This window comes from Salvelinus alpinus, chromosome 15, assembly GCF_045679555.1.
Source record: "Salvelinus alpinus chromosome 15, SLU_Salpinus.1, whole genome shotgun sequence".
In the NCBI taxonomy this organism is placed as follows: domain Eukaryota; kingdom Metazoa; phylum Chordata; class Actinopteri; order Salmoniformes; family Salmonidae; genus Salvelinus; species Salvelinus alpinus.
The window spans coordinates 13,183,220-13,208,007 of record NC_092100.1 but is presented as its reverse complement, the minus strand read 5'-3'; the positions used below and the strand labels follow the sequence as shown (position 1 = coordinate 13,208,007).

General features: G+C 45.3%; 1 protein-coding gene across 2 annotated transcripts in view; it reads left to right on the top strand.

The window, feature by feature from the left end:
• The first annotated feature begins 432 nt into the window (after window positions 1–432).
• The window catches only part of rnf220b (ring finger protein 220b), a 71,729-nt gene continuing 47,373 nt past the window's right edge, over window positions 433–24,788 (top strand). For both annotated transcript variants that reach the window (XM_071344249.1, XM_071344248.1), the window contains exons 1-2: window positions 433–678; window positions 2,349–3,003. In XM_071344249.1, coding sequence (XP_071200350.1) covers window positions 2,370–3,003 — 634 coding nt within the window. In that variant the 5' untranslated portion in view covers window positions 433–678; window positions 2,349–2,369. The remainder of the gene's footprint in view (window positions 679–2,348; window positions 3,004–24,788) is intronic.

Genomic DNA, 24,788 nt, shown 5'->3' with positions numbered 1-24,788 from the left:
ACCTTAAACTTAAGTAGCCTAGTAGTTCATTACACTGCCATTACAAAAAGTGCAGTTTATTTTATGGAAAGAAACAATGCCAAACGTAAAATCTCAATGTTAAGTTGAAGTGAGACAATATCTATGCCTGAACATCTGTGTTTTGGGTAGAAAAAATACCCCACGTTTACAATCAGGACTAAAGCATGTTGTTATCAGGATTTAAATGGCAATGTATGTGACTTATTTGTGCCTTTGCCAGAGGTACATTATTTTAAAGCAGTTGGATATGGTTTAAACACATTTTAGTATAATGTTTGTTGTTGTTGTTCAGGATAGAGGCTAGCACTGAGGATAACAGATTGAACACTCTAAATGTAGCTCACAGACTCGGAGGGGAAAGGTAGGCTAAGAGAGGGAGAGGGGATCATCACTCGAAGCGTGGACAAGCATCTGAGCAGCAGCAGCAGTAGCCACAACAGCCTGATCCAGCGTCGCTTTAACCTCACAAATCCACCACCTCTTCTGTTACAATTAGAATTGGTCCGTCCACGTGACAAATACCGCACTATACTTGGAAAGAATCGCGACTTTTTGCAAGCGCGTGTTTTTTTTAAGGTGCCAACCATCTCTGACATCCTAACTTGAGAAAGTGTTCTTTGTGCGGTTAACACAGGTCCAATACGGCGCTTTAACTCGGTAAGTAGCCTAGCTCTAGCCCTATATGCAACTTCTTCTTAACTGTTAAATTGTTATGGTAACCTAGGTTTAATGGGTTAAATTAGCACATGTATAGCCTTATTGTGTAGCCTATTCTACATTTTGTTGGCTTCTTGTCGGGACTATATGCAATATCCTATTAATATATATTTTTGTATAATTATCTGGATACATGTTTTATTATCAGGTATTTGCTCTTGAAGACTTCTACGCTTTTTATTTATTTTTTACTCGCAAATTAGGGTTTGTTTTACATTTGAATAGCCTACTTTTCAAGATGTTTGTTGGGAATTCCGTTGTCCAACTTCTTACGTTGTTCTTAAACCGCTCATTTGGGGACCCCGAGACGTTTCACAATTTTGTTGTGGCTCTGAACTATCTCGCCTGATTCACCTAATCAAGGCCTTGATGATTAGTTGACAAGTTGACTAAGGTGTGTCATCTCTGGAATATATCAAACACATGGGATGGCTTGAAATGTTTCTAATATATAGGTTTGGCGTGTTAAGTCTAAATAGACCTATATAATACATAAAATTAACAAAACTGAAAAAAATCTCTTGAAGGGAGTCTAAGGGATGTTATTACGCTTTCACATTAGAATGAGTACCGAGTAGTAAAACAATGAGGAAGGGAAGCGCTGCTAAGGTACACAATAGTAGATTTTGGTAGACTGAGTAGTGTTTAAAAAGTCACTTGGAGCGAGAGAAAACGCTGTAGATATGCGACCTCTTTCATGTGATTGTTTTTTGTTGAACAGAAGTTTTTAATTTGCACATTCATATGTAAAAAAAAAATCTAATATATCTATCATAGTTCACTATAAGTGTAGATGGTCAATAGCAAAACGATCTCTTTCATAACCAAACCTGTAAGGAACATCATTTTTTATTAATAATTTGTAGCCTATAAATATGTTAATTTCAGAAACTTTAGCATTGAGAAAACAGAAACGATTCGTTTCATAATCCTCTTCAAGATCTTCACATTTAGATTTTAGAATTAGACACCAATATTGGGATTATTTTATAACGTTTTATGCAGACCACACAAAAAAAATTATATTCACCCAAAGATCTATTTGATAAAACGTAATGTCAAGCACATGGAAATATATGCGTTTTACGTTATTTTCTATTGTATGTTTGTATGTTTTTTTTTAAATGTATCTTTCAATTTAATTTAACAGCACATTCTCAGTTACTAGCGCAGCTTTTCATTTCCCAGTTTAGTTACTTAGACTATGAAAGTGTGTTACCATTCTTAACATAATTTTCTGTCCAGATTGCATATTCCTTATGGAAATGTCTTATTTTTGGTAAAATTATTATTTAACATTTGCATCAGTTAATTGTGTCACAGTTCTTTTTCATCCCTCATATCTCTTTCTTATATCACCCTCATTTGTGACAATAGTATTTTATCAAGATGTCTTACATTTACTGTACATCATTTAGCAGAGCAATTAGGGTTAAGTGCCTTGCTCAAGGCCCCATCGACAGATTTTCGTCTGAACCAGTGACATTTCGGTTACTGGCCCAACACTGAGGATGGACTCACAGTGAAGTCATTCAGCATCAACCTCATCTGTCTCCAAAGCACACCATTACTAAGCCCATCCCCTATTGACCAGTCCCCTCTCGCTTTAGGGACAGCGAGGAGTGGATTGGATGGACCTCCACTGGCCCGCCTTCAAGATGGACAGCTCCTCCTACCTGCCCGGTCCCCTGGCGTCCCCAGCCCTGATGGTGCTGGCCTCCACAGCCAAGACAGGCCGTGATGCCTCCGTCCCCTGCCAGGCCTCCGTCCCCTGCCAGACCCCGAGGTCCTTCAGAGTCCCAATCTCTGAGAAGGACCTCCCCTTCCCCTCCGGCTCCTACACATTTGCCTCCATGTACAACCATCAGGGGCCTATCTCCGGCCACGGCTCCTTCCCTGCCAGAGACTTCCCTGCCTCCCTGCTCCACCTTCATCCCCAGTTCCAGTTTCACCCCAACAACCTGGACTGCCCTTCCCTGGGGATGCTCAACCACATTGGGGTAGGGGCCTTCCGACCCTTCTCCTCCCCTCCTGAAGAGAGGGAGGCCAGGGGTTATCAGTCAGCCTTCACCCCTGCCAAGAGGCTCAAGGGCTGCTACACAGATTCTGAGGGGAAGGAGTATGATTTTGGAGGAGGGTGTTTCCTCTCTGGCTCACCGGGATCACTCAAGGCCGCTGAGGATTCTGGGAGGAAGTTGTTTACGGTGTCTGGGCTGCTGTCGGACAGAGAGGCCTCGTCTAGTCCTGAGGACCGCAAAGAACACTGTGAGTATCCTCCTCTGTATATACTTCTCCAAGCATATCTATATGGGTGGTAATATACTGGAAGTAATACTGTGTGATTTAAAGACACGCAGCAAAATCCTCATACCAGGCTAGCAGGAATTGTATGCTTTTTTTATCCATGGTTTCAATACAATCGATGAAATCATTGACAGTTATGGAAGGCCTACATCTTGAATTTTTAATGTGTGTCTTTATGCAGTGTGTCCTTTCTACTCTGACAATCTTAACCCAAATCTTTTCCTGCTTGTGCAAAGAATGTGACGCTCTCTTGGACGTCACATGAGCTGACAAAAAATGGCCACTAGTCCATGTTTCTGGTTATTGGTCACGGATTACCATTAGTACTACCACTGAATGTATAGTTTTTCAATAAGGTGGAAGACAAACATAAGAGGAGAGGAAGTTTGAGTGAGAAACACACTATTCAGAGATAACGAGGTGACGGAGCGAGCAAGGCAGCCATGCGACGAGAAATGACGCAGCTCTCTCCTCCACAAATTACATCCTCAACTCAATATGGCCACCCACGCAATCATGAGCCATCTGTTGTGTTCACAACATGAAGGAGAGAGGTGTCAGTCAGAGCGACGGGGAGAGAGCTGCTCCTCATTACGCTAGAGGATAATTGCCCGACGGCGCGGGGGCACGACGACGCTCGCCTGCCCTCGTCTTGCCTCCACCTCCAAAGAGTGGGAAGAAAGGCAGGCACTCCAGCACAAGGCATGATGGGAAATCTAACCCCCGCACGGCCACCAAGGTGGCGCCTGACAGATGAAAGTCCCCAGAGAGAGAGGGCCCACAATCCTCGGTAGATCAGGGGAGGGCCATGTTGAAAATAATGACAATGAGAGAGGGGGGGAGGAGGGGGAGAGCCGTGATATCCCCTCATATAACAAAGATACTTTTCATCCCACATCAAGGCCTGGAGCTGGGATGCCTTGTCTTAACAAAAGAAGTGGATTGTTTGATTGTTTGTACGTGTGTGTGTGTGTGTGTGTGTGTGTGTGTGCAAGCCTGTGAGTGTCTGGCTTTGTGGAACTTCCTGGTTTTGAAATGCAGTCGGGTGAATGACAGGCAGGAATCCCAATAATGAAACCTAACAGTGACAGGAAAGGGAAGATGCCAAACAGGTGTTTGTGTGTGTGCGTGTGTTTATATGCTTATTACGAGAGCGACACCCTGCGCGTGTGAGTGTGTGTTTGTGTATGTGTTCATTACGCAAGCGAGTGTGCACTTCTGTATGTGTATGTGTGCTCATATTACCTCCAAACAGAGAATCATTTGATGAAAATACAGGCATGGATGGACAGGGGGCAGGGAGTAGGGCTGCCGAACCCAAAGTGGGTGGTGCTATGTAGCTCAAATCTGTTCTGGAAAAATGTACTCTGAGTGTTAGTCCTTTTTTATCCAATTAGATTGAAGCTCAGGCAAACTCAGGGCTTTGATGCAGTTGAGCTGCCAGCACTTTTCTAAAGTCTGAAATTTGGTTCCTCTTGACTGACTAACAGTGTTAAGCTTCAAAACGTACAGGGATGAAACTCTTTGGTTGCTAAGTAGAAAACCTCGGTATGATCATTCATGATAATACATGACACCATATATGGACATGTAGCCTACGTATGGACATGTACGACCCATACAGCATGATCCATACCTCACGACCCACACATACCGACCCATACAGTACGACTCGTATGACCCATATTGCGCAACCCATACACCACAAAACACACTACAAAACACCAAGTTTGTTCACAGGCATTCTTTATGTCCCTCTCTATTCTATCAATAAATTATATTTATATTTGGGGCGGCAAGTAGCGTAGTGGTTAAAGCTTTGGACTTGTAACTGAAAGGTTGCAAGATTGAATCCCCGAGCTGACAAGGTAAAAATCTGTCGTTCTGCCCCTGAACAAGGCAGTTAACCCACTGTTCCTCGGCTGTCATTGAAAATAAGAATTTGTTCTTAACTGACTTACCTAGTTGAATAAAGGTAAAATAAAACATATTGGAAACCCTGTTTGTAAGCTTTAAATTGCTATCAATCTAAACCTTTTATCTTTTCCAGTGATGAAGACATGGATGTTGCAACACAATGTGTCATGGTACGGTGGGGTATGCGAAATGGGTCAACTTTGAGCATCTCCTGAATGTTTGGGCTTTAAGGTCCAAAAAGTCACTTTCTGACCACTTCTACAACGGGCAAAAATGTATGAAAGGTTTCATTCAAATTAAAAGGGATGCTGTCAAAAAGGGATTGAATTCAAACGGATTTACCCATCTTCTATGCACTTGGAGATACATTCATTAGCATACAGTCTCCAGTTGAAATCTATCTACAGGAGCTCACTGTGAATTGGCATATTTTGTGTGAGTATATCAAGAGTTAAAAACGGTTCTATGTGCTCTGGTTAGACAGGCTTGTTGTGGCTATCCTGGTTGTTTGTCTGACACAGTGTTTGTTTATATGTCTTCAGTATCATTGTGTTGCTTGATGTCTCCCTTCTCTTCTCCAGTATCCAAACACAACATTATCCCAGGGGCCGTATGTGCCAATCGTCTCAGAGTAGGAGTGTTGATTTAGGATCAGATTTGCTTTTTTACATCACAATGAATAAGACTACATGGGCAGAGGGAGGGCCTGATCCTTACAGTAGATCAGCATTATGGCCCCAGACGTTTTATCTGAAGATGTGCAGAGGAACAGATGTGACAGCTGTTTAAACGGCTCCTCTCTTTCAAAGGGCAGATGTCTCCAGCGAGGCGAATCATGCTGATTTTCCTCAGGGAGATGTTTCAAACTTCTAGGGGTTAAGCTGTATAACTAAAAGAATACAAAAACAGAAGAAGAGAATGAAAAAACATATTCTACTGCAGCTTTCCAGACAGACAGACTGTGGTGATCTTCCCTTCAAATCCCTGTTGTTATCACACCGTATGGTTTTGAGGTTGAGTTACTATAAGGGAGAGTTCTGATTGGTGTGTCTAGTTGTATGAATAGTAAATGTGGGCAGGTGAGAAAATAATTCTGTAGCAAAGTAAAGCCATTAGACAAAGGTGTAGCTGTCTATCTGTCTCTGTCTGTCGGTCTCTATGTATGGTATGTGTCTGTGTGTCTCTATGTGTGTCTGTCTGTCTATGTGTGGTATGTGTCTGTGTCTGTCTGTCTGTTTGTGTCTGTCTGTCTGTCTCTATGTGTGGTGTGTGTCTGTGTCTGTCTGTTTGTGTCTGTCTGTCTGTCTCTATGTGTGGTGTCTTTCTGTCTGTCTGTCTCTATGTGTCTCTGTGTGTGTCTGTCTGTCTCTGTGTGTGGTCTGTCTGTGTGTGTGTGTGTGTGTGTGTGTGTGTGTGTGTGTGTGTGTGTGTGTGTCTATCTCTATGTGTGGCATGTGTCTGTCTGTCTCTGTGTTGTGTGTGTCTGTCTGTCTGTCTCTATGTGTGGTATGCGTCTGTGTGTTGTTCTGTCTGTCTGTCTCTATGTGTCTGTCTGTCTCTATGTGTGGTATGGGTGTCTGTCTCTCTGTCTGTCTGTCTGTGTGTCTGTGTGTCTGTGTGTCTGTGTGTCTGTGTGTCTGTCTCTGTGCGTGCTATGTGTGTGTCTGTCTCTGTGCGTGGTGTGTGTGTGTCTGTCTCTGTGCGTGGTGTGTGTGTGTCTGTCTCTGTGCGTGGTTTGTGTGTGTGTGTGTGTCTGTCTCTGTGCGTGGTATGTGTGTGTGTGTGTGTCTCTGTGCGTGGTATGTGTGAGTCTGTCTCTGTGCGTGGTGTGTGTGTGTCTGTCTCTGTGCGTGGTTTGTGTGTGTGTGTGTGTGTGTCTGTCTCTGTGCGTGGTATGTGTGTGTGTGTGTGTGTGTGTGTCTCTGTGCGTGGTATGTGTGTGTCTGTCTGTCTCTATGCGTGGTATGTGTGTGTGTGTGTGTGTGTCTGTCTGTCTGTCTGTCTCTATGCGTGGTATGTGTGTGTGTCTGTCTCTGTGCGTGGTGTGTGTCTGTGTCTGTCTGTCTCTGTGCGTGGAATGTGTGTGTGTATGTATGTGTGTGTGTGTGTGTGTGTCTGTCTGTCTGTGCGTGGTGTGTGTGTGTGTCTGTCTCTGTGTGTGGAATGTGTGTTGTGTATGTGTGTGTGTGTGAGACTACATCTTGGGAATAAAGAGCAGATAGATGTGTATGCATGAACATGGAATGGTCCCTATTGATCTCCTCCTCTGTTAGATGTAAACAGTATGTCTTACAGGAGACATCAATCAATACACCCTCAGCTGGACAGCTGCTCTGAAAGAACACACACACACACACACACACACACACACACACACACACACACACACACACACACGTAAACTGTGTCTGGAACCAACTAAACCCATAAAGCATCACATGAGAATGAATCCCTGTGGCAAGTCTGCACCTGTGTCCCGTATGGCCCCCTATTCCCTACGCAGTGCACTACTGTGGGAACACATTGTCATTTAGAATGTAGCCTACCATTAGTCTATGGGATATTGATTCTGTACAGTTAGGTTTGGTGTTCCCTTGAGTTCCATAACAGGCGTGTATAACAGACCGTAGAGGACTCTTAAACACTGAACACATCTGGTGAACCAAGCCCTGGAGTGTTACGCTCAAATGTTTCCCCTCTCCCATTCTGGTAACTTCCCTGGGCCTCGCTTCCCCATCAGTGGAGGATTTAGTTGTTTTCTATCCAGTTATCCCATAGAATTCCCACAGTCCCTCAACAGCAGATTTTGCCACCCATCCTGATAAGGAAGATTTCCCCCATATCTGTGTCCAATTCAAGTGACTGGGAACAGGAGCGTTAATCCGAGACTCCGTCAAGTTGCAGAGTTTCTGAGTCATGGTGTGAGTGGACGTACTGTACATCTGCTACAGAGATCTCTCCTCTCTTTGCCACACACATAAGTTAGCATTAGACTGAGCGGGGTTACGTTCAGAAAGAGATAGAATAACCCAACCAAACATCCCCCAAATCAAAGGGATCTTCTAATGGTACGATCCATTTGACAGCTGTGTTACCATACTGTAGATGAAGAGAATGTCTGGACCATGTGGACTGCACTTTGGGATTTCAGACACATTGTCTGAGATAAGAAGAAGCATATGAATGAGACGGTGACTGTGTTTGATGTTCGAGGGTCGTGTTTGACTGTTGCCCTCCTGTCGTGGCAGTAATTTGTTCTTCTAATGTACTCTTAAGTGGGGAGCTTTCATCCTGGCGGGGTGACGGGGGGGGGGGGGGGGGGGCTGTTATTCTCTTTTTCTTTCTCGTTCCCTTCATCTGGTCTGGCCAGGAGCAGCAGTGTGTGGAAGTGGTAGAAGTTATCCTTCCATAACACCCACCCACACAGCACATTGATACATTATCCTTCCATAACACCCACCCACCCACACAGCACATTGATACATTATCCTTCCATAACACCCACCCACCCCACAGCACATTGATACATTATCATTCCAAAACACCCACCCACCCACACAGCACATTGATACATTATCCTTCCATAACACCCACCCACCCCACAGCACATTGATACATTATCATTCCATAACACCCACCCACCCACACAGCACATTGATACATTATCCTTCCATAACACCCACCCACCCCACAGCACATTGATACATTATCATTCCATAACACCCACCCACACACACAGCACATTGATACATTATCCTTCCATAACACCCACCCACCCACACAGCACATTGATACATTATCCTTCCATAACACCCACCCACCCCACAGCACATTGATACATTATCCTTCCATAACACCCACCCACCCACACAGCACATTGATACATTATCCTTCCATAACACCCACCCACCCCACAGCACATTGATACATTATCCTTCCATAACACCCACCCACACAGCACATTGATACATTATCCTTCCATAACACCCACCCACCCACACAGCACATTGATACAGTATCCTTCCATAACACCCACCCACAGCACATTGATACATTACCCTTCCATAACACCCACCCACCCACACAGCACATTGCTACATTATCCTTCCATCCATACCACCCACACACAGAGTAGAAACCCCCATCCCAAACTATCCTTAGGACTTGTTATTCCAACCCCTAACATTCATTTAATCCATAACAACCTCTTTACACCACATCTGTCCTAGACTGGCTCGTAACGGTCTGCTCAAAACTGCCTCGTAACTGTCTGCCCTAGACTGCCTCGAAACGGTCTGCCCTAGACTGCCTCGTAACTGTCTGCCCTAAACTGCCTCCCACTCCAAACAACCTCTATAGTCCCAAGTAACATTCACTGTACTGTCGTCTGTAGTGCCCATATCCTCAACCAGCCACCACACACACCCACTCAGTGTATAGACACAAGGGGGGTTGTCTGCGAGTGACATGGAATCCATATGTCCTCATTCAGGTCTAAAAGGAGCCCAGTTAAAGTGTGTCAGTCAGCCCAGCGGCCAGACTGGAGGACTTTTACAGTAACATGGGGAGAGAGAGGGTAAGGCTTCGTCCTAAATAGCACCCTATTCCCAAGGGTGTGCATCTTATCTTTCTGCATTCTCCTCATATTGAACAGCAGTGTAGACTGAGAGGACGTGGGTTGAGGTGACAGAGAGAGAGTTTATGAGAGAGGACCAGGGGTCGTTAAAACAACAGTCTGCTTCAACAGAGCCTCTGTCTCCCTGCACCTGATGGACCTGATGGACCTGCTGCATCACATGGTCTGAACGCCTCTCTCTCTGATCTCACTTCAAAGAACCGTGGAGGGAGATGGAGACCACAAGTGTAGAGGGGAGATGAAGGGTGGCGGGGGGGCTTTGGGTGGCTGGATGTAGGGAAGGCTGCGTCCCAAATGGCCCCCTATTATTCCATATATAGTAATTACTTTTGACCAGAGCCTTGTGTGGGGGAGTGCACTATATAGGGAATAGGGTGATGAAGTCTAGGGTGAAGGGGACGGGGGCAACGGTTGTGGATCACTGAACACATCCCCTGTTCTGTTCCTGGTCTGTCTGTGTTCTTATTTAACCAGGTAGGCCAGTTGAGAACAAGTTCTCATTTACAACTGCGACCTGGCCAAGAAAAAGCAAAGCAGTGCGAAACAAACAACAACACAGAAATACACATGGAATAGACAAACGTACAGTCAATAACACAATAGAAAAAAGTCTATATACAGTGTGTGCAAATGGCGTGAGGAGGTAAGGCAATAAATAGGCCATAGTAGGCCAATTTTGCAAATTAATACTGGGGTGATAGATGTGCAGATGATGATGTGCTAGTAGAAATACTGGTGTGCAAAAAAGTAAATAAAAACAATATGGGGATGAGGTAGGTAGAATGGATGGGCTATTTACAGATGGGCTGTGTTCAGCTGCAGCGATCGGTTAGCTGCTCAGATAGCTGATGTTTAAAGTTAGTGAGGGAGTCTCCAACTTCAGCGATTTTTGCAATCGTTCCAGTCATTGGCAGCAGAGAACTGGAAGGAAAGGTGGCCAAAGGAGGAGTTGGCTTTGGGGATGACCAGTGAGATATACCTGCTGGTGCGCGTGCTACGGGTGGGTGTTGTTATCGTGACCAGTGAGCCTCAGCTTTACCTAGCAAAGACTTATAGAAGACCTGGAGCCAGTGGGTCTGGCGACAAATATGTAGCGAGGGCCAGCCAACGAGAGCATACAGGTCACAGTGGTGGGTGGTATATGGGGCTTTGGTGACAAAACGGATGACACTGTGATAGACTAACATCCAGTTTGCTGAGTAGAGTGTTGGAGGCTATTTTGTAAATGAAATCGCCAAAGTCGAGGATTGGGAGGATAGTCAGTTTTACGAGGGTATGTTTGGCGGCGTGAGTGAAGGAGGCTTTGTTGCGAAATAGGAAGCTGATTCTAGATTTAATTTTGGATTGGAGATGTTTAATATGAGTCTGGAAGGAGAGTTTACAGTCTAACCAGACAGTTCTGTCTGTGGTTTGTCCCTGTTCTGTCCCTGGTCTGTCCCTGGTCTGTCCATGTTCTGTCCCTGGTCTGTCCCTGGTCTGTCCCTGGTCTGTCCCTGGTCTGTCCTTGTTCTGTCCCTGTTCTGTCCCTGTTCTGTCCATGTTCTGTCCCGTACCTTTTCTGTCCCTGTTTTGTCCCTGGATTGTCCCTGGTCTGTGCCTGTTCTGTCCACGGAGTCTAAAAAATCCCTCAGACTGATAGAGAGGTTAGAAATGTCAAACAGACGCTTACTGAGGAGAATCACAGACAAACTAAACACGCCCTGCGCACCACCGATAATACCAATCCACTGTGACCGTAAATCACTGACCTAATTGGTAGGAAAACAGTGGTCCTACAGTATCACTGACCTAATTGGTAGGAAAACAGCGGTCCTGCAGTATCACTGACCTGGTAATTGGTAGGAAAACAGTGGTCCTGCAGTATCACTGACCTGGTAATTGGTAGGAAAACAGCGGTCCTGCAGTATCACTGACCTGGTAATTGGTAGGAAAACAGCGGTCCTGCAGTATCACTGACCTGGTAATTGGTAGGAAAACAGCGGTCCTGCAGTATCACTGACCTGGTAATTGGTAGGAAAACAGCGGTCCTGCAGTATCACTGACCTGGTAATTGGTAGGAAAACAGTGGTCCGGCAGTATCACTGACCTGGTAATTGGTAGGAAAACAGCGGTCCTGCAGTATCACTGACCTGGTAATTGGTAGGAAAACAGTGGTCCGGCAGTATCACTGACCTGGTAATTGGTAGGAAAACAGCGGTTCTGCAGTATCACTGACCTGGTAATTGGTAGGAAAACAGTGGTCCTGCAGTATCACTGACCTGGTAATTGGTAGGAAAACAGTGGTTCTGCAGTATCACTGACCTGGTAATTGGTAGGAAAACAGCGGTCCTGCAGTATATAACCTGTGTTGTCTCAGCTCTTTATTATGGTGCTAATCAGTGATGTGTGTTTGCGCAGGTTGACTCATAACCCACAGACATTTTGCACAGAAGATCTTTCCCAATTTGTTTGTTACATTTTCTCCCCAGTCCCTAAATGACTTTGTTTCTTGTATTTTCTCCCTAGTCCCTAAATGACTTTGTTTCTTGTATTTTCTCCCTAGTCCCTAAATGACTTTGTTTCTTGTATTTTCTCCCTAGTCCCTAAATGACTTTGTTTCTTGTATTTTCTCCCTAGTCCCTAAATGACTTTGTTTCTTGTATTTTCTCCCTAGTCCCTAAATGACTTTGTTTCTTGTATTTTCTCCCTAGTCCCTAAATGACTTTGCCTGTTGTATTTTCTCCCTAGTCCCTAAATGACTTTGCCTGTTGTATTTTCTCCCTAGTCCCTAAATGACTTTGCCTGTTGTATTTTCTCCCTAGTCCCTAAATGACTTTGTTCCGCAAAAGAAGCAGAGAAGACAGAGAACTTTACAGATTGAAGCATTCATTCTATCAATTTATGACATTATTCTGGTGAGCAAGTTGACTAACAAATGTTGTAAATTATAAGGATAAACATTAAAATCAGGCAACAACAAAAGAATCGGCACCACTTGTCAAAAAATCCTTCCGCTATCTCTGACTATAGCCTACAGCGCATTTTCTATATTAGAGGGTTAGGATCTGGTGCGGCCTCAGATTTCCACTTTATTACATATAGTCGGATGTGTGCGGATGGGTTATTAGCACTTGTGGGCAGGTGTGGCTGAACAAACAGCTGACCCGGGCACCACTAGTTTGTGTCAAGGCTATTCTGGCAGAAGGCTGGGTTGAGAAGGCTGGATAGTGGATGGGTTACCCTGACTGAATAAGCCATCTGAAGCCATCTCAATAGCCACCCATCGCAGTACACAGACATTCTCTGTTACACAAGTCGTTAGTATGGAGATGACACTAATTGACTCCCATAGACCATACAAGCTGTGCTGGACAGCACAAGCCTTGTTAGGGGCAGGCAAATTAAGAGGTCAGTCTGTAATGAAATCAACCCCATGTCATAAAATAATCCACATTATTTTAGGAATTGTGATAGTGTGAAGTGACCTATATCCACCCCTCTTGCTGTGTGGTATGTTTACTCCTCGGTCAAGCTGTCTCTCTAAGAAAATAATCTAAAACTATCAGCAGATTTAGCAGCTTTACTGTGGGTGTCACGGAAATGATTAATTATATTCTGTGCCAGCCAGGCACATTGTAAAGCGGAGAATGTTATACAGAATTATGCACTATTAAATGTCCAAAATCCCAGGACAGTCAGTATTAACGCAGTATCTTACCACTATGTTTGGGTGGGCTAGACCTGCCGCTGGGTCTAGCTTCTAACTGGAGATGATCCAGCCTCATTAGCGCATGCTAAAGTCGCTCTTTTGAAGCCATGTTCATAAAGGAGATTAAACATTCAACTGAAAGTGTCCTCACTACAGCACCACAGCATGACCTGATTGAACAAAAACAGAGAGGTGAGGATCTATAACTGGCCGAACGCTGGCCAACACTGCCAGAGCTCTTTGTTCTTCAGTGTTAGCAGACCGGGAGGGAGTATTGCTGGGGGTATTGATGAGCACCACACAGGATCAAGCTCACCAGGGCTACAGACACATGCGGTCGAACGCGTGCATGTGTGCAAACGCACACACACGCTGGCACAGAACATCAGCCACTGTGTTTCTCCACTGTGTTATAAAGACTCTGTTTACTTGGCTGCCCTTATCCCAGTGATAGTGCTGGATCGGTGTCTTGTCTTGTCTGGCTGGCTGGCTGGCTGTCTGGCTGACTACCTAGCCCTAAATAAGGCAACCACTGTTATGTTCAGTCCCTCTGGCCCGCTAAATGAGAAAACAGACAGGCAGACTGACACAGAGAGACAGACAGACAGACAGACCGACAGAATGACAGAAACAGACTGACAAACAGACAGACAGACAGACAGGTGGACAGACAGTTAGACAGACCGACAGAATGACAGTTAAACAGACAGACAGACTGACAGACCGACCGACCGACCGACAGACCGACTGTTAGACAGATTGACAGTTAGACAGACTGACAGTTAGACAGACTGACAGTTAGACAGACTGACAGTTAGACAGACTGACAGTTAGACAGATTGACAGTTAGACAGACTGACAGTTAGACAGACTGACAGTTAGACAGACTGACAGTTGGACAGACGGACAGTTGGACAGACGGACAGTTAGACAGGCTGACAGTTACAGTTAGACAGACTGACAGTTAGACAGACTGACAGTTACAGTTAGACAGACTGACAGTTACAGTTAGACAGACTGACAGTTAGACAGTTAGACAGACTGACAGTTAGACAGACTGACAGTTTGACAGACGGACAGTTAGACAGGCTGACAGTTACAGTTAGACAGACTGACAGACTGACAGTTAGACAGTTAGACAGTTAGACAGACTGACAGTTAGACAGTTAGACAGACTGACAGTTAGATAGTTAGGCAGACTGACAGTTAGACAGACTGATCAGGACCCCTGTCCATGTGATTCTAAAGTTAAAACTCTAAGACGATTCATAAATACGGGTCCAGGTCTTTCTATACTATGTCCCTCATACCCGCAGCAGTGGTACGTGACTGTGAGACAGTTTCTGATGCTATCTGTATGAGGAGAGGAAGCAGGGTCACTTTGAGGGCTATGTGTGGTCTTTCTACTGCTGGTCTTTCTGGTCTTTCTACTGATTCATATTAGTCCTGTTTTACTGTTTCCACCCACTCACACCTGTGGTGTATGGAGGACAGGTGTGTGTGTGTGTGTGTGTGTGTGTGTGTGTGTGTGTGTGTGTGTGTGTGTGTGTGTGTGTGTGTGTGTGTGTGTGTGTGTGTGTGTGTGTGTGTGTGTGTGTGTGTGTGTGTGTGTGTGTGTGTGTGTGTGTGTGTGTGTGTGTGTGTGTGTGTGTGTGTGTGTGTGTGTGTGTGTGTGTGTGTGTGTGTGTGTGTGTGTGTGTGTGTGTGTCTGCGCGTTCATGCATTCGTGCAATTGTGCATCCGTAACTCGAGGTCCCCTGCTATCTAGTCCCATTGTATGTGAGTGTTCAGGGCCAAAGTGCTTGATACAATCAGCTTTGTAGAATGAGCCTTTCATTTCCCCCCATTAAGCAGTGAGTGAGTGAGTGAGTGAGTGAGTGAGGATATTAGAGACACATATTTCCCTCATATTACACAGACCGACAAAGAATTGGAAAGCAAATCCAAATTTGATAAACTCTCATATCTACTGGGTAAAATACCACGGTGTGCCATCACAGCAGCAAGATTTGTGACCTGTTGCCACAAGAAAAGGGCAACCAGTGAAGAACAAACACCATTGTAAATACATCCCATATTTATGTTTATTTATTTTCCCTTTTGTACTTTAACTATTTGCACATCATTACAACACTGTATATAGACATAATATTACATTTGACATGTCCCTATTGCTTTGGAACTGTTGTGATTGTAATGTTTACTATTAATTGTCAATTTCACTTTTTTTATTATCTATTTCACTTGCTTTGCCAATGTAAACATATGTTTCCCATGCCAATAAAGCCCCTTAATTGAAATTGAATTGAGAGACAGAGAGAGAGGCCAGAAGTGTGTGTTAATAAGTGGGTAGATAAATGGGGATCTGTATTTTAAGAGCCTATCTAATTAGCGCATAACGAGGGGCTTTGATGGCTCTATTAGCCTCTTAATGCCACCTCATCCAGACCCACTCAGGCCACACACACACACACACACACACACACACACACTTTATTGCCAAGAGAGAAATGTCTTTCTTTCAGGTGCAGGGACTGGGAGACTCACAGTTCAGATAAGTAGAGGAGTTGACCATGGTTTATAGCCAGATGGTAGAGTTATCATGACAGTAGACATCGGGATCCAACTGTCACTGTAGGATCTATGATCAGATGCTACATTTGATTTCCCTTTCAATCTCCTTTACTGTCACACGAGTGCAAGTGTAAAGCATTTGAGTTACAGGCCCCAGGTGAACACTAGTCAGCGTATGTACCATAACTGTCACCTAGCCTGGGACAGCTGTTAGCGCTCAGACAGTGAACTGGTTTATACACTATATGACCAAAATGATGTGGACACCTGCTCGTCAAACATCTCATTCCAAAATCATGGGCATTAATATGGAGTTGGTCCCCCCTTTGTTGCTATAACAGCCTCCACTCTTCTGGGAAGGCTTCCCACTAGATGTTGTAACATTGCTGCGGAGACTTGCTTCCATTCAGCGACAATAGCAGTAGTGAGATCGGACACTGATGTTGGGTGATGTTGCCTGGCTAGCATTTGGCGTTTCAATTCATCCCAAAGGTGTTTGATGGAGTTGATGTCAGGGCTCTGTGCAGGCTAGTCAAATTCTTCCACACCGATCTCGACAAACCATTTCTGTATGGACCTCTCTTTGTGCATGGGGGTATTGTCATGGTGAAACAGGAAAGGGCCTTCCCCAAACTGTTGCCAAAAAGTTGGAAGCACAGAATTGTCTAGAATGTCGTTGTATGCTGTAGCATTAAGATTTCCCTTCACTGGAACTAAGGGGCCTAACCCAAACATGAAAAACAGCCCAGACCATTATTCCTCCTCCACAAAACTTTCCAGTTGGCACTATCCATTGGGACAGGTAGCGTTCTCCTGGCATCTGCAAAACCTAGATTTGTCCGTCGGACTGCCAGATGGTGAAGCGTGATTCATCACCCCGGAGAATGTGTTTTCACTGTTCCAGCGGATGAGCTGTTGTTGCTCCTAGACGTTTCCACTTCACAATAACAGCACTTACAGTTGACCGGGGCAGCTCTAGCAGGGCAGACATTTGATGAACTGACTTGTTGTAAAGGTGGCATCCTATGACAGTGCCACGCTGAAAGTCATTTAGCTCTTCAGAAAGGCCATTCTACTGCTGTGAGTCTTCCTGGGTAAGTCTCTAAGCTTTCCACACCTGGATTGTGCAACTTTTCCCCATTATTCTTCAAGCTCTGACAAATTGGTTGTTGATCACTGCTAGACAACTATTTTCAGGTCTTGCCATAGATTTTCACGTAGTTTTAATTCAAAACTGTAACTTGGCCACTCAGGACCATTCACTGTCTTCTTGATAAGCAACTCCAGTGTAGATTTGGCCTTGTATTTTTGTTAATGTCTTGCAGAAAGGTGAATTAATCTCCCAGTGTCTGGTGGAAAGCAAACTGAACTTGGTTATCCTCTATGATTTTGCCTGTGCTTAGCTTTATTCCATACATATTTTTATCCTGAAAAAACTCCCCAGTCCTTAATGATTACAAGCATACCCTTAACATGATGCAGCCACCACTATGCTTGAAAATATGGAGAGCGGTACAATGTGTTGTATAGGACTTTCCCCTAACATAACACTTTGTTTCTAGGACAAAAAGTGAATTGCTTTGCCACATGTTTTGCAGTATTACATAGTGCCTTGTTGCAAACAGGGTGTATGTTTTGAAATATGTGTTTTCCTTCTCTTCACTCTGTCAATAGGTTCGTATTGTGGAGTAACTACAATGTTGTTGATCCATCCTTAGTTTTCTCCTGTTAGATTAATTCAACTCTGTAACTGTTTTAAAGTCAGCATTGGCAACATGGTAAAATCCCTGAGCGGTTTCCTTCCTCTCTGGCGACTGAGTTAGGAAGGACGCCTGTGTCTTTGTATTGACTGGGTGTATTGATACACCATCCAAAGTGTAATTCATAACTTCAGCATGCTCAAATGGATATTCAGTGTCTGTTCTTTTTTTCTCACTTATCTGCCAATAGGTGCCCTTCTTTACAAGGCAATGGATAAACTCCCTGGTCTTTGTGGTTGAATCTGTGTTTGAAATTCACTGCTCGACTGAGGGATGTTACAGATAATTGTATGTGTGGGACACAGAAATTAGGTAGTCATGTTAAATACTATTAAATACTATTGCACACATATTCCATGCAACTTATTAAATTACTTGTTGAGCACATTTATACTCCTGAACATATTTAGGCTTGCCATAACAAAGGGTTTGAATACTTACTTATTTTCTCAAGACATTCCAGCTTTTCATTATTTATTAATTTGTTTTATTTCAGGCTGTAACACAACCAAATGTGGAAAAATTCAATGGGTGTGAATAGTCACTGTAGCTGACTATTGCTACTCTTATCTAAGATGAGCTAGCTAACTATCTCGCATAAGGGAGAGTAAAAGCTCAGTTGGGAGAGTAAAAGCGTTCAATTCAATGGTGATCTGTTTCAAGTTGTGGGCACAGGGATGAATGAATGCCACCAGGGGGGAAAGACAGACAAACAGCCAAAGATAAATATGCTGCTGAAATGACCAAGAAGGCAGGAGGTTCAAACACAGATCACTGTAATTCATTCCATACACGTTTACAACATTCATTTCATTTGATTAATGTTGAATTACTAACAATGGAATGTTCCTCAATAAAATGCAAGAAGTTGGGCCTTTAAACGGGTTTCCCAACTCCTGTTGTTACGCTCGTTGATAGACGGAGACCAAGGCGCAGTGTGGTAAGCCTACATCTTTCTTTGTTAAGATGAACACCAACAAAACAACAAAAGAATAAACGAACGTAACGTTCTACATGCTACCTAGTAACTGTGCAAAAAACAAGATCCCACAAACTCAGGTGGAAAACAGGCTGCCTAAGTATGATCCCCAATCGCTAGACAGCTGCCTCTGATTGGGAACCATACCCGGCCAACAACGAAATTGGAACACATTTGCCCACCCAAGTCACACCCTGACCTAACCAAATAGAGAATAAAAAGGCTCTCTAAGGTCAGGGCGTGACACCCGTGGCACTTTTTGCAGTACCTTTTTATGTGTAATGTGTATATTGAACTGTATTCCTATCGTGTAATATTGTGTAGGGCTATAAAAGTACCATGTATGTAAAGTGTATAAATAATGTATTATGTAACAAAATATCTGTAAAAACCTAAAATGGAAAACAAAAGTTACCTTTGTCCTCCTAAGAGGGGGGTGGATGGGCCAATAAAATACATACAAATTAAGAGTGTAAGTAGGGTTAGGGTGGTGAGTTACCCCTGTATAGAGTGGGGTTAGGCTGGTGAGTTACCCCTGTATAGAGTGGGGTTAGGCTGGTGAGTTACCCCTGTATAGAGTGGGGTTAGGGTGGTGAGTTACCCCTGTATAGAGTGGGGTTAGGGTGGTGAGTTACCCCTGTATAGAGTGGGGTTAGGCTGGTGAGTTACCCCTGTATAGAGTGGGGTTAGGCTGGTGAGTTACCCCTGTATAGAGTGGGGTTAGGCTGGTGAGTTACCCCTGTATAGAGTGGGGTTAGGCTGGTGAGTTACCCCTGTATAAAGTGGGGTTAGGCTGGTGAGTTACCCCTGTATAGAGTGGGGTTAAGCTGGTGAGTTACCCCTGTATAGAGTGGGGTTAGGCTGGTGAGTTACCCCTGTATAGAGTGGGGTTAGGCTGGTGAGTTACCCCTGTATAGAGTGGGGTTAGGCTGGTGAGTTACCCCTGTATAGAGTGGGGTTAGGATGGTGAGTTACCCCTGTATAGAGTGGGGTTAGGGTGGTGAGTTACCCCTGTATAGAGTGGGGTTAGGGTGGTGAGTTACCCCTGTATAGAGTGGGGTTAGGGTGGTGAGTTACCCCTGTATAGAGTGGGGTTAGGGTGGTGAGTTACCCCTGTATAGAGTCGGGTTAGGGTGGTGAGTTACCCCTGTATAGAGTGGGGTTAGGGTGGTGAGTTACCCCTGTATAGAGTGGGGTTAGGGTGGTGAGTTACCCCTGTATAGAGTGGGGTTAGGGTGGTGAGTTACCCCTGTATAGAGTGGGGTTAGGGTGGTGAGTTACCCCTGTATAGAGTGGGGTTAGGGTGGTGAGTTACCCCTGTATAGAGTGGGGTTAGGGTGGTGAGTTACCCCTGTATAGAGTGGGGTTAGGGTGGTGAGTTACCCCTGTATAGAGTGGGGTTAGGGTGGTGAGTTACCCCTGTATAGAGTGGGGTTAGGGTGGTGAGTTACCCCTGTATAGAGTGGGGTTAGGGTGGTGAGTTACCCCTGTATAGAGTGGGGTTAGGGTGGTGAGTTACCCCTGTATAGAGTGGGGTTAGGGTGGTGAGTTACCCCTGTATAGAGTGGGGTTAGGGTGGTGAGTTACCCCTGTATAGAGTGGGGTTAGGCTGGTGAGTTACCCCTGTATAGAGTGGGGTTAGGCTGGTGAGTTACCCCTGTATAGAGTGGGGTTAGGCTGGTGAGTTACCCCTGTATAGAGTGGGGTTAGGCTGGTGAGTTACCCCTGTATAGAGTGGGGTTAGGGTGGTGAGTTACCCCTGTATAGAGTGGGGTTAGGGTGGTGAGTTACCCCTGTATAGAGTGGGGTTAGGGTGGTGAGTTATCCCTGTATAGAGTGGGGTTAGGGTGGTCAGTTAACCCTGTATAGAGTGGTGTTAGGGTGGTGAGTTACCCCTGTAGAGAGTGGTGTTAGGGTGGTGAGTTACCCCTGTAGAGAGTGGTGTTAGGGTGGTGAGTTAACCCTGTGTAGAGTGGTGTTAGGGTGGTGAGTTAACCCCTGTGTAGAGTGGTGTTAGGGTGGTGAGTTAACCCTGTGTAGAGTGGTGTTAGCGTGGTAAGTTAACCCTGCGTAGAGTGGTGTTAGGGTGGTGAGTTAACCCTGCGTAGAGTGGTGTTAGGGTGGTGAGTTAACCCTCTATAGAGTGGTGTTAGGGTGGTGAGTTACCCCTGTGTAGAGTGGTGTTAGGGTGGTGAGTTACCCCTGTGTAGAGTGGTGTTAGGGTGGTGTGTTACCCCTCTATAGAGTGGTGTTAGGGTGGTGAGTTACCTTTTGCACTGTGAAGAGCTTTGGGTGTCTAGAAAGTGCCATATACTGTAAGTCCAGTCAGTTGTTATTTTAATAAATACCAAAAAGGTGAACTGCAAGGCTATGTTGTATTAAATAAATACATGACTGTAGTAAGTGCCTAAGTGCCAAATAAAGTAACACGTTTTCATCTTAAATCATACAATAATCCGCCAATAATAAAATAAAATAAATGGATTTGTGTATTTGTGTTAATTTGTTTACCTACATGCCATTTTATAAACAATGCAGATATTGGAGTAACTTTGACTAAGGGCAAACATCATGATAAGCTTGCAAACTGAGTTTGAATAAGACATCTGATTAGCACTTTGCATTTAGAACGGTTGGTTTTATTAAATCTAATAAATAACCAAATCATTGATGGATCACTAGATAAAAGAAAAGCAGGTCTCTCGCCTGCCCCTGCAATCTGGTCGGCATGCAACTCCCTCGTTTGATTGGTCGTTTCCCACAAACCATAAGCGTCATCACACTCTTGCTCTTCCGGCGCCGACCGAGATGGCCGCCTCGCCTCGCGTTTCTTGGAAAATATGCAGTATTTTGTTTTTTTATGTGTTATTTCTTACATCGGTACCCCAGGTAATCTTAGGTTTCATTACATACAGTCGGGAGGAACTACTGAATATACGATTAACGTCAACTCACCATCGTTATAACCAGGAATATGACTTTCCCGAAACGGATCCAGTGTTTTGCCTTCCACCCAATACAATGGATCTGATCCCAGCCGGGGACCCTATACGATGCCGTAAAAGGGGCAAACGTAGCGGTCTCCTGGTCAGGCTTCGGAGACGGGCACATCGCGCTCCACTCCCTAGCATACTACTCGCCAATGTCCAGTCTCTTGACAATAAGGTTGATGAAATCCGAGCACGGGTAACATTCCAGAGAGACATCAGGGATTGCAACGTGCTCTGCTTCACGGAAACATGGCTAACTCAAGAGACGCTAACGGAGTCGGTGCAGCCAGCTGGTTTCTTCACGCATCGCGCCGACAGAAACATACATCTTTCTGGTAAGAAGAGGGGCGGGGGGGTATGCCTTATGATTAACGAGACGTGGTGTGATCATCATAACAACACACAGGAACTCAAGTCATTCTGTTCACCTGATCTAGAACTCCTCACAATCAAATGTCGACCGCATTATCTACCAAGGGAATTCTCTTCGATCATAATCACAGCCGTATATATTCCCCCCCAAGCAGACACATCGATGGCCCTGAACGAACTTTATCTGACTCTTTGTAAACTGGAAACCACACACCCTGAGGCTGCATTCATCGTAGCTGGGGATTTTAACAAGGCTAATCTAAAAACAAAACTCCCTAAATTCTATCAGCATATCGATTGTGCTACCAGGGCTGGTAAAACCCTGGATCATTGCTATACTAACTTCCGCGACGCATATAAGGCCCTCCCCCGCCCTCCTTTCGGAAAAGCTGACCACGACTCCATTTTGTTGATTCCAGCCTACAAACAGAAACTAAAACAACAAGCTCCCGCGCTCAGGTCTGTTCAACGCTGGTCCGACCAATCTGATTCCACGCTTCAAGACTGCTTCGATCACGCGGATTGGAATATGTTCCGCATTGCGTCCAACAACAACATGGACGAATATGCTGATTCGGTGAGCGAGTTCATTAGGAAGTGCATTGACGATGTCGTACCCACAGCAACGATTAAAACATTCCCAAACCAGAAACCGTGGATTGACGGCAGCATTCGCGTGAAACTGAAAGCGCGAACCACTGCTTTTAACCAGGGCAAGGTGACCGGAAACATGACCGAATACAAACAGTGTAGCTATTCTCTCCGCAAGGCAATCAAACAGGCTAAGTCCCAGTACAGAGACAAAATAGAGTCGCAATTCAACAGCTCAGACACAAGAGGTATGTGGCAGGGTCTACAGTCTATCACGGATTACAAAAAGAAAACCAGCCCCGTCGCGGACCAGGATGTCTTGCTCCCAGACAGGCTAAATAACTTTTTTGCCCGCTTTGAGGACAATACAGTGCCACTGACACGGCCCGCTACCAAAACCTGCGGGCTCTCCTTCACTGCAGCCGAGGTGAGTAAAACATTTAAACGTGTTAACCCTCGCAAGGCTGCAGGCCCAGACGGCATTCCCAGCCGCGTCCTCAGAGCATGCGCAGACCAGCTGGCTGGTGTGTTTACGGACATATTCAATCAATCCTTATCCCAGTCTGCTGTTCCCACATGCTTCAAGAGGGCCACCATTGTTTCTGTTCCCAAGAAAGCTAAGGTAACTGAGCTAAACGACTACCGCCCCGTAGCACTCACTTCCGTCATCATGAAGTGCTTTGAGAGACTAGTCAAGGACCATATCACCTCCACCCTACCGGACACCCTAGACCCACTCCAATTTGCTTACCGACCCAATAGGTCCACAGACGCCGCAATCGCAACCACACTGCACACTGCCCTAACCCATCTGGACAAGAGGAATACCTATGTGAGAATGCTGTTCATCGATTACAGCTCAGCATTTAACACCATAGTACCCTCCAAACTCGTCATCAAGCTCGAGACCCTGGGTCTCGACCCCGCCCTGTGCAACTGGGTCCTGGACTTCCTGACGGGCCGCCCCCAGGTGGTGAGGGTAGGTAACAACATCTCCACCCCGCTGATCCTCAACACTGGGGCCCCACAAGGGTGCGTTCTGAGCCCTCTCCTGTACTCCCTGTTCACCCACGACTGCGTGGCCATGCACGCCTCCAACTCAATCATCAAGTTTGCGGATGACACTACAGTGGTAGGCTTGATTACCAACAACGACGAGACGGCCTACAGGGAGGAGGTGAGGGCCCTCGGAGTGTGGTGTCAGGAAAATAACCTCACACTCAACGTCAACAAAACAAAGGAGATGATTGTGGACTTCAGGAAACAGCAGAGGGAGCACCCCCCTATCCACATCGACGCGTCAGTAGTGGAGAAGGTGGAAAGTTTTAAGTTCCTCGGTGTACACATCACGGACAAACTGAATTGGTCCACCCACACAGACAGCGTTGTGAAGAAGGCGCAGCAGCGCCTCTTCAACCTCAGGAGGCTGAAGAAATTCGGCTTGTCACCAAAAGCACTCACAAACTTCTACAGATGCACAATCGAGAGCATCCTGTCGGGCTGTATCACCGCCTGGTACGGCAACTGCTCCGCCCACAACCGTAAGGCTCTCCAGAGGGTAGTGAGGTCTGCAGAACGCATCACCGGGGGCAAACTACCTGCCCTCCAGGACACCTACACCACCCGATGTCACAGGAAGGCCATAAAGATCATCAAGGACAACAACCACCCAAGCCACTGCCTGTTCACCCCGCTATCATCCAGAAGGCGAGGTCAGTACAGGTGCATCAAAGCAGGGACCGAGAGACTGAAAAACAGCTTCTATCTCAAGGCCATCACTTGAATCCAAGATGGCGTAGCAGTCGGACGAGTCTTTGTTTTGTCCTGTCCCGTGTAAATAGTTTTCGTATTTTTCGTATACATTTCGTATATATTTTAATTTCACTTTCCATCTAGGAACTGAATATACATTCCTACATTCCGCCTCACCCAATGTGGTACGGACCTGCTATTTTTTTATACTTTAGAACCGTAACCCCAATCAGAAGCTAGCCAGATAACTAGCTACTAGCTAGTAGTCAGTTAGCCACTGCTGCGGTCTTCACCCTCAACTCGGACACAGCCAGCTTCAATACCGGGCCAATACCTGCCAGTCTGCAAGCGCGATATCAACCCAGAGCATATAGGACTGCTTTTTCTCTACCACATCACCGGATTCCTGACGCAAGCTCTGGACAATTACACCGTATCATCACAGCTAGCTAGCTGCAACCGAGTGGCTACTACTGGCTAACACCTC